Here is a 9,903-nt window from a genome sequence, read left to right on the forward strand (position 1 = left end):
ATGGGGTCGGGCTGGAGCAAAGGCCTGGGGGCCACAGGGGGCGCAGCCTCAGAGCCTGCTGTCCCTTTTAGGGGAGCAGTGGAGCTGCTCCTGGGAGGACAGCTAATTGAGGCAGTGGCCTTGTCCTTGGAAAGTGAGCTTTTGTCCAGCCTGGGCCCTCTTGGGGGCACTCACTGGGCAGAGCTCTGGCCTGGGCTGTCCCAGCACCCTCCTACCCCGTCTCCCCCTGGTGCTATAGAAACAGGGCCTCTTGGGAGGCGGCTGCTCCCTCCCTCCCAGAATCAGGGAGGAGGCAGCTCCAGTCCCTTTCAGCTCAGAAGGCAGGGGGATTGGGTTTCGGGGTTCCCAGGAGCAGTCGCCCTGCCCACCTCCCTGGAGGGCAAATGTCCACTCAGCCACTGGGCTGCTGGGACAGGTGGACAACGGGGTGGGGGGTCCCTCCCTCTCTTCTTCCTCCCCTCTGCCCTGCTGGCCTTGGGGCTGAGCGCTCACCTTCCAGCTCCCTTTCCAGAGGAGGTGGCAGCTAGGAGACCAGGAGTCACCATGACAACAAAGCTCCTAAGCAAGCCAGAGCCCCTAGCTCCCCGTCATCTGTGCCCAGGCAATTGGGGGCCATCATTTCTCAACCACTGTGAACGTTCTGAAGGTCAAGACCCGCCACCCCCGACCCCCCGCTCAGTAGGAGGTGTGCAGTGGGTAAATGAGTACATTGGTGGATGGATAGGTGGGTGGCTAGAGATGGGAGGAAGGAAAGAAGTGGTGCACACATGAATAATACATGGATAGGCAGATGCCGGGGAAGGACAGAAGGAAGGTAAGGAGATGGGCGGGTGTGGAAGTGAGTGGATGGCTGAACAAGGGTAGCCAATGGCTATGTGGGTAGATGCATGATGTTCAAAAGAGATGCATCCTAGCTAGGTGTCACCGGGCTATGTGGATGGATGGATGGGTGGATGGATGGAGACGGACTGGCAGCTGTGAAAGGAGACAAGATGGGAAACAACACCAAATCCTTGATTCTGCTGCAGGGTCTTTCTGGGGAACCAGGAAGGCTCCCTTCCCTAAGGCAAGTGGTAGATCTAGGACAGTGGTTCTCAACCTTCCTAATGCCGCGCCCCTTTAATACAGTTCCTCATGTTGTGGTGACCCCCAATCATAAAATTATTTTCGTTGCTATTTCATCACTGTCATGTTGCTACTGTCCTGCGATCTGACAGCTTGCTGCAACTAAAACCCCTGAGCCCAAGGGAAGAAAGAGCCTGGTCTCCAACCATTAAATGCCTGCAGTGCCCCAATCATTGCCACTAACAAAGACAGATGTCGCGGCCTGGGGGGCATGGGTCTGGCAGTTGCTAAATGCCCAGAATGCTGCCACCACTGCCATTCTCCACCTACTGGAATCGCCGTGCCTGCCGGGTCTCTCTGCCGCTTCCCCTTGAGGAACAGTCTATAGGCCAAGGAAGGCAGCTATGCCCACGGGCCCTGCCCTGCCGGGTTGCTGGTGCTTTGCTTGTCCAGCTCTGGCTCCCTCTCCCCTTGGCCTGTGCGCTCCTGCCCCCTGGTGGGAACCAGGACAACTGCAGCGCACAGGGCGGGGCGGGGTGGATGGAGGCTTTTCCTGCAACCAGAGGCGTGTGTGTGTGTGTGTGTGTGTGTGTGTGTGTGTGTGTGTGTATGTGTGTGTGTGTGTGTGTGTGTACGTGTGTACACACGTACTCACGCTCTCACACTTCTCTTGGCCTAAAAGATTAGAGATGGATGGAAAACTCTGAAAGGCCCGTAGCAGCTCCTCCAATGGAAGGGGTTATTATTATAATTACTGTGATTACTGTTATCAGGAGGATCATGCTTGCCTGGCGTCCTGTACAAAGCAGGCCCGTTTCCTTCAGCCTGTTGTTTGTGTCTGAGGGACTTCATCTTTGCGCATAATAACTAACATTTGCAGGGCTCTTTGTGTTGCAAAGCTGTGTCCCATCCTTAGCCTGTCTCCACGGCACAGACAACCCGGGGAGGTGGGAACGAACGAGAGCAGAGGCCCAGAGAGGTTAAGTGTCCTGTCCAAGGTCGCGCAGCTAAAAGGCGGCAGAGCCGGGATTTGAACCCGGGTCACCTGCGTGAACATTCCCATTCACTTCCCCACGTTTTTGACATCTCATCTCTCGGGAGGGCCAAGGCCCTTTATTAAACATTCGCCCTTTGCTGCTGATGTTTATTGAAAAGTCCGTGTTGCCCTGAAAAGAAGGGAAGTGGTTGAAGACCTGAGTGTTAAAGGTGACGTTAGGCATCCCAGTCTAGACGATGCGTACACCTGGGCACCTCCAAGTCCCGGGCAGTGAATGGCAAGCGTGTGGCCCTCATGGCTAGTGGGCATCCCCTGGTCACCACTTGCCCCATCCACTTCCCTGTGTGACCACGTCTCTGGGAAGGGCGGGCAGGTCACACACGGAGGGACAAACATAGGAGTGAGTCCAAGGTGGCTGGGTGGAGGCGATTATAGAGCACACCCTCTCTGTAGCCCCCCTGCGAGGTGTCACAAGGCTCTGGGTGCTCAGACGGGAGTGTGTCCCTCACCCAGCAGGAAGTCGCCTGCCCTGCCCACCCTCAGGCCCTGAGTCCCTTCTCACAGACCGGGCAGAAACACAGACCGGGCAGAAACGGTGGCAGGCCCGAAGGAGGAAGCCCCCCCCCCTCTGGCCGGGTCCACCGGGTTCGTTCCACACTGCACAGACGGGCAGGCACGCTGAGAGCTGGGAGAGGACTGAGACTTCCCCAAGTCAACCGGCCGCCTGGGAGCAGCAGCAACATGTGGGCCCCTAACTCTTAGGCCTCGGCACTGGTTTTAGCCCCAGAGGGAGGCACCCCCGCCCCGTCACCCCCCCCCCCCCCCCCCGCCTCCCCGAGCCTCTGCCTGCCTAGGACACCCAGGGCCCAGGCCCCAGGGGCAGGCTGTCCAGGTGGATGCCCCGGGGACGCTCAGATGCTGAAGAAACTCATCTCCAACCTGGGAACCTGGGAGGCCAGGAGGCCAGGAGGCCAGCGGAGGGTGGCCCAGGGATGGGGGGGCGCTGGGGGCTGGGGGCCTGGCTCTGGGCTAGCATTGTGGGCCTGGCCTGCCGGCCTCCAGGCCAGCAGCAGCTTCCTTCCCAGGGCAAGTGTACAGAGGGGACCCAGCTGCCAGGACTTCCTCACTGACCTTCGGCAGCAGACAGAAGGCATGGAAAGAGCTTTTGATTCTGGAAGTCTCCCCAGAAGACTTCAGTCCACATGCCTTTTGCACAGAATCTTTTGTGGGCCACACATCTCCCAGGTGCTGACCTCGTTTCCTCTGTGTCTCTCCCTCCCCAGAGGACACGTGCGAATTGCCAGCCCCTCCCACTCTCTTCCTGAGCCACGGGCCACCGGCCGGGGAGTCTGGCTCTCCTCTGGCACCATCGGAAGGCAGGGGGTTTGAAAGGCCTTGAGAGTAGAGTCATCGTCTAGTAGTAACTGTTGTGCCCATGAATTAGACCCGGATTCGGGGGGGCCCATGAGGTTAGGGCCTAGTGCACTCCACTCCCAGCCACCTCCGGGGGCTCTGTCTCACCATGCCCTCCAGCCATGAGGCAGGCAGCAGGCTCCCTGCTTTGGGGTCCGGAGAGTGCTCTGAGCGCAGTCCCGTCACCCAGAGAAATGTGTGCAGACTCGGTGGACAGGGCCTGGGCTCAGTGGCCACCTTGTCAGGCTTTGGGTTTCTCGAGGAGCCGGCCCCCAGACAAGGCGTTTATTTCAAAGGTCATTTCCGGAGGCTCTAGGGAGCATGGATCTTTCTGGTAATGCGGGTCACCCTGAGTGTGGATTCCTCCACCTGGCATCGTTTGCCGTCCGAGGTGCTGTAGTCGGTGGCGACCCCCAGCATCTGTGGGTCTGATCACAGAGGCCAGCCTTGGAGTCAGGCTCCTGGTCTGAGTCCCAGCTCTGCACTGACCACCTATGGGCACGGTCACGGTTCGATTCCCGGTCAGGGCACAGGCCCGGATTATAGGCTGGACCCCCAGTGTGGGGCGTGCAGGAGGCAGCTGATCAGTGATTCTCTCTCATCATTGATATTTCTATCCCTCCCTCTCCCTTCCTCTCTGAAATCAATAAAAATATTTTTTTTCCAAAAAGTAGAAAATTGTTAGCCAAAAACATTGACATTTACCCCCAAAAAAACTTTGCAAAATGCCAGTCTTCAAAATGAATGAAAGCGGGGCTGCTTGGGGGTATTGGAAGGTGTAGAATAGAGCCCTGCCCACTCCCTCCTGCCCACAGAAGCCCCAGAGCTGTGCCAGCTCTGGGAGTCCCCGAAGGCTGGCACAGTGACACTGGTCCCCGAGGGCCTAGGAAAGCAGACTGCGCCCATATCCGGAGGCATGGGGTGGGGGGTGTGGGCGGGGGGGCGGGGGGGATGTTCAGATAAGTGGCCTGCTTCTCCTGACCAGGCCTGGGGCTGATCATTGTCCCGGTGCCCTGGCAGGGGCCTGGCCAGACTTCCTGTCCCCACCGAGCCTCACAGCCCCACCCGTCTCCTCGCAGGCCGACGCCAAGATGGTGTGCGACGTGGTGAGTCGGATGGAGGACACCGAGCCCTTCTCTCCGGAGCTGCTGTCCGCCATGGTGCGCCTCTGGGGCGACTCGGGGATCCAGGAGTGCTTCAGCCGCTCTCGGGAGTATCAGCTCAACGACTCTGCCAAATAGTGAGTGACCCGGGCGGGAGGGCGGCCGCCGGTGGGGCAGGGACCGCGTGGAGGGCAGGGCTTGGGTGGAGCTGAGGTCAGAGCCGCTGGGACAGCCAGCAGAGCCCAGGGCCGGTGCCGCAGAAGCTCAGCCCCTCCACGTGCCCCCAGAACCCACGTCATCCCCGCCCCAGACACTTGGGGATCCTCCCCCGTGGGCTGTGTGTGGCTCCTGCCCCCAGGCACCAGGAGTGGATGCCTGGCTGGCCCTGGGGGAGCCCAATCCTGATTTCCCAGATCCCATCCTGGCTTTGGGTTCAAACCTAACCCCTACAGACCCCAAAGCCTTCCAGGTGCTCGGCCTGGGCGGGTGGGGTGCAAAGGCCTGGCCCGTCTCCAGAAGTGGGGGGCATGATGCGGAAGACCTGGTCCCAGGCAGGCCAGCCACTGCCCCCTCTGTGACCTATGACCCTCCCTTCCCACGGACGCCTGGGTAAACTCGCAGCAGGTATAGCAGGGCGGGCAGATGCTCGGGGCCTCTTGGAAACACTATAGAGACTCGAGTGTGGACTCGGGGGCCAGATGTCCAGGTTCAAGGCCCAGCTCCCGGCCGGGCAAGGTGCTGACCTTCATTGACCCCCAGCTCTGTAGCCTGTAGAAGAGTGCATGTAGCTTGGAAATGAAAGGTGCCGCCTGGTCACACGTGAAGAACAGAGGCCAGGTGTTGGCCGTTATCGTTTGTCACGAAGCAACGACAGAGCAGCATGATAAGCCCGTTAGCCTCCTTGGAGAGTCCGGTCTCGTCTGAGCGCCCTGGAGCCGTGCACAGAGGCCCTCGTGGTCTGAATTAGCGGCTCTGCGAGGATGTGCGCCCACCGTCCCACCCCCACCCCTGGCCCTGGACAAGGTGGTGCCATCATTCCCTCCGTGGCCTTCGAGGGGCCCTGGGGGGGACTGGGTTCTAAAGAGGGTGGCACAGCGAGCCCCGAGCTATGCCGACAGCCTGCCCCCCGGTCCCCTGTGTGTTGCCGTCCCCAGCTACCTGGACAGCCTGGATCGGATCGGGGCCAGCGACTACCAGCCCACTGAGCAGGACATCCTCCGAACCAGGGTCAAAACCACCGGCATCGTAGAAACCCACTTCACGTTCAAGAACCTTCACTTCAGGTGAAGCCCGGGGGAATTGCGAGCCCCAACCAGGGCGCCGGGCCATGGGCAGTGCCAACCCCTCAGCCTCAGCCCCAGAGAGAGGCCTGCCTCTGGAGCTCTCGCGTGGGGACAGGCAGGTAGCTAGGAGAAGGGACCTGTCTGTAGGTCTGTTTCCCACCAAGGTCAGGGCGGGGTCAGCAGGAGGGCTTCCTGGAAGAGGCGTCCTGGAGTGGGGCTCTGAGGCACGGGGAGGGAAGCCCGTCCCTGGTGACCTCTGGCGGGGATGGAGAAGGTGGATCACCTTCCAGGACACCTTGTGGAGAGGGGTGGGGGCTGAGCCATGGGTAAGCCTAAACAATAGCCGTGAGACCCCCAAGGACCCACGTAATCTCAGCTGGAGGGGCTTAGGGGTCCACTGACCCACCTCCCAGCACATCTGGGGAAACTGAGGCCTGGGAGGAGCAAGGCTCTCCCCAAGAGCAGAACACAGCGGCTCTGAGCGCCTCAGCACGGGAGCCCGAGGTGTGCGGCTGGACTTCTCAGGCACTGGCGGGAGGTGGCATGGCCACCTGGGGTGACCTCGCACACTGAGGCCTGGGAGCCCCCGTCCTGCCCCCACATGCCTATAGGTCTGATTCCTGGGTGTCGGGTGGAGCAGGTGAGACACAGGTAGAAGCCTGTGTCCTGGCCAGGTGAGGCCCTGGAGACGCAAGGGCAGGTGTTGGACTCCCTGCGTGCAAGCACAGCCCGGGGGTGGGACAGACGCAGTGAAGGCCGCCCCACCCCCTGAACGGCTGTGTCAGTCTTTGAGCACCGGGAGCGGGGCTCCTGGGGCTGCTCGGGGCAGGTGCCAGCCCCTCCTCCTCCTCCAGCCCCGGAGCTTGACCGGGGACCCCCTTCCACCCGCCTGGACCCCACCGTCCACCACCCCAGCTTCCCTGTCTCCCCGCAGGCTGTTTGACGTCGGGGGCCAACGGTCTGAACGCAAGAAGTGGATCCACTGCTTCGAGGACGTCACGGCCATCATCTTCTGTGTCGCGCTCAGCGGCTATGACCAGGTGCTCCACGAAGACGAGACCACGGTGAGTGGCCTGTGCCCGCCAGGTGTGAGCACAATGGGGCAAGACCATAATGAGTGGCCTGTGCCCACCAGGCGTGGGCGCTATGAGGCGAGACCACGGTGGTGGTCCACGCAGCTCCATAGTGGCTGAGGTTCCCGTGGTTGGGGGAATGTCTGGTGAGGCCGTTACAGAGCAGCTTGGGCGGGGGCCATGGGCGTCTGCTCACGGACACCTCCCCCCGCCGCCCCCCGACTCTGGGTCTCAGGCAGTGAATGCCTCTCCGGTAAACAGGGCAGAGTCTGAGGGCAGCAGGCCAGGCCCAGAGCAAGCCAGTCCTAGAAGAATCGGGGGGGTGGGGGGGCGGGTGTCCGGCAAGAATGTGCGTGAGACGGAAACAGCGGTTCTTAGGCCTGACAGCCGTCCCTGAGGTTGGCTGGGCTGCTGCCCGGAGAGGCCTGCGGGGTGGGCGGCAGGCAGGGAGGAGGGCAGGGCGGCGGGCACCTCCGGAGGAGACCAGCCCAGGTTCCTGCCTCTGATGTGCGTCGTGTCCCATCTGGGGCCTCAGAGTGGCCATCTGGCCTCAGCGGGGATCACTCCGCTGGCGAGGGTGCTGCGTCGCTCTGGTCCTAGTCCTGGTTTGCTGCCGAATGCAGGCAGCACCCTCTCCGCCTCGGGTACTGTTACCTGCCAAAGTGGGGGGGACGGGGAGACCCTACCTGTGGGGTCACTGGCGATAGACTAGAGCGTCCAGGTGAAAGTTCCTGGCACGGCCGTGCCAAGTTGGTGGTTGTTCTGACCTGGGGGTCCACTGAGAGTCCCCGTCTGGACTCCGGCCCACAGGGCTGGGGGCCTGCTCGCACAGCCTGCCAGGGAAGCCGGGTGCTGGTGTGGTCCACCCCCGAGGGTGCCGAGACAAGCCCACAGCACCTCCTAGGAGTGGGGCTCCTGGGCTGTGGGGTCACGCCCATGGCATTGGTCAGCACCTCTGTCTGTTGCACGCACATGCCCTAAGCCCCGAGCCTCTCGGGCAACCCTGAGGTTGGAGGGAGGCCTGCGTCGTGGGGGGGCCTGTCCTCTCTGGGTCAGTTTCCTCATCAGTCCTGCCTGCTGGTCCCCCGGCGGCGGTGAAGGTCTGACGGGCCGCGGGGTGGGGGCTGCGGGGTGCAGTGCTATGGGGGAAGCAGCCGCCGTCCTAGGGACCAACACACCATGGGGCTTTTGGCAGATGGGGGCCGAAGCCGCTGCCCGGGTGGGTGGCCCGGACTCGCACCATAGGCTGGCGTGTCCACCGTGCCCTTCCTCCTTCAGGCCCAGCTGCACCCCTGAGTTGGGGTTCAGCAAAGCCCCCCAGCCCTGCCTTGTCCTGGGGGAGGCGTCTGGGGCCTCAGCCGTGCAGCTCTTTCTGGTGGCGCCGTCTCCATGAGTGACCGCGGCAGGTTGTGGCATCTCCGGCGGGGGGCGCGGGGGGGAGCGCGGGGGAGAGATGTGCACCCCGTGTTGTGTTTGGACCCGACTCTCTGGCCGCACCACAGCCCATGGGGGCTCCTGGCTGCCCTCTCGATGCCTGTGCGCACGGGGCTGCCCCGGCCCCTGTGTCACTGTCCCCTTGGTCCGCTGTGCTGTCCAAGCCGCTGATCATGGCCTGAGTGGCCACCCCTGTGGTCTGAGCTCCATCCACTCAGCTCACCTCTCCCTGCGGCGCTGGGAGTGGGAAGCAGGGCCATGTGTTTCCAAGAAAGTGAAGGGCTGGAGAGTGGGTGGGGGGACGGCTTTTCTCCCTGAACGGGCCTCTCCCCCTAGGACCTGCCGGCCAGGCCTGTGGACAGCTCCAACCCCAGTCCCAGGCCGCGGGTCACGGGCAGGGCTCTCCCGCGCCTCTGCAGCAGGGCAGGCGCAGAGGGAAGTCTGGGTGGGTCTGGCAGCCACGGGGCGGAAGCTCCATGGCCCTCCGGTCCCTGTGAACCATGGGGCTGGGCAGATGCCAGGCCCGAGCTCGGGCAGCCTTTCCCGTCTGCCTGCCCTGTCCGGCCTGGCCAGCTGTCTGCAAACTCCTTCACCAGCCCTTGCTGCTGAGCTGGGCAGTGTCCTGGGCGCTTTCCTTCCATGCTCCTCCTCCTTCCTGCCTTTCCTGTCCCTCTCACTCACCTCCCCTCCTCCCCGTGTGCCCTGCCTTCTTCACCGGGGCTGGAGCGGAGGACCTTGGGGAAGCCGAGGCAGGTGGGCCCAGGCCGGGGACAGGCTCCTCCTGGGGCCCCTTCCTCCCCAAAGCAGCCACGGGACCGCCCAGGAAAGAGCAGCGCCCCCTCCGGGGCAGGAATGGGCTTTAGAACTGGACAGCAGCCCACGAAGGCAGCGAGAGCAACGCCGTTGCTACAGAACTAAGCCGACAACCGTGTGTCCAGGACGCGCGGATGCGCTGGGCGGCTGGGAACCAGCCCTGCCACGGTGTCATGAGGCAGCCACCCGATGTCCTGCTCCTTCAAAGGGTGACGGTGGGCGCTCAGCCTGGCGCGGCCGTGAAGAGCAGCCTGCACTCGGGACTCCACGCAGCGCATAAGAACGATCGCGCTCCTCTGTCCGGGAGTGTGGCTGAAGGACAAGCTGTGGGCTACGGACTCTGCCCTGACCAGCCCCACTGCCCGGGACAGGTGCCCGGAGGTGGCTCTTGGAGCTGGTGGCTGCCGCCCACTGCCCACCGCCCAGCCACCGTGTCCACCGCACCCGGGAGCCCGGGGCCTCATCCTGCCCTCAGACCCCAGTGGCCTCGGGGGCACTGGGCCTCAGCCTGCCACAACGTCACCACCGCTGCCGGCACCACCACCTACAGGGCCCTAATTTGGCAAACCAAGGCCAAACCATGAGCAGATTCTGAGAGACCCTCCAAGCCGGGCAGGTATGAAGCACCTCCCTCCAGTGCAGCCACCAGCTAAGAGTTGAAAGCAGCAGGTCCCGGGCACCGCGGGTGACTTTGCTGTGATGCCTGCCCCGCCCACTCTCGC

The 9,903-nt window shown here is 62.8% G+C and overlaps 1 protein-coding gene across 3 annotated transcripts in view; it reads left to right on the forward strand.

Moving 5' to 3' along the window:
• The window catches only part of GNAO1 (guanine nucleotide binding protein (G protein), alpha activating activity polypeptide O), a 119,317-nt gene that overhangs the window by 94,712 nt on the left and 14,702 nt on the right, over positions 1 to 9,903 (forward strand). For all 3 annotated transcript variants that reach the window (XM_006764347.2, XM_006764345.2, XM_006764346.2), the window contains exons 3-5: positions 4,555 to 4,715; positions 5,733 to 5,861; positions 6,796 to 6,925. In XM_006764347.2, the coding sequence (XP_006764410.1) occupies positions 4,555 to 4,715; positions 5,733 to 5,861; positions 6,796 to 6,925 (420 nt within the window). The remainder of the gene's footprint in view (positions 1 to 4,554; positions 4,716 to 5,732; positions 5,862 to 6,795; positions 6,926 to 9,903) is intronic.

This window comes from Myotis davidii, unplaced genomic scaffold (genome assembly GCF_000327345.1).
Source record: "Myotis davidii unplaced genomic scaffold, ASM32734v1 scaffold2621, whole genome shotgun sequence".
Classification (NCBI taxonomy): Eukaryota; Metazoa; Chordata; class Mammalia; order Chiroptera; family Vespertilionidae; genus Myotis; species Myotis davidii.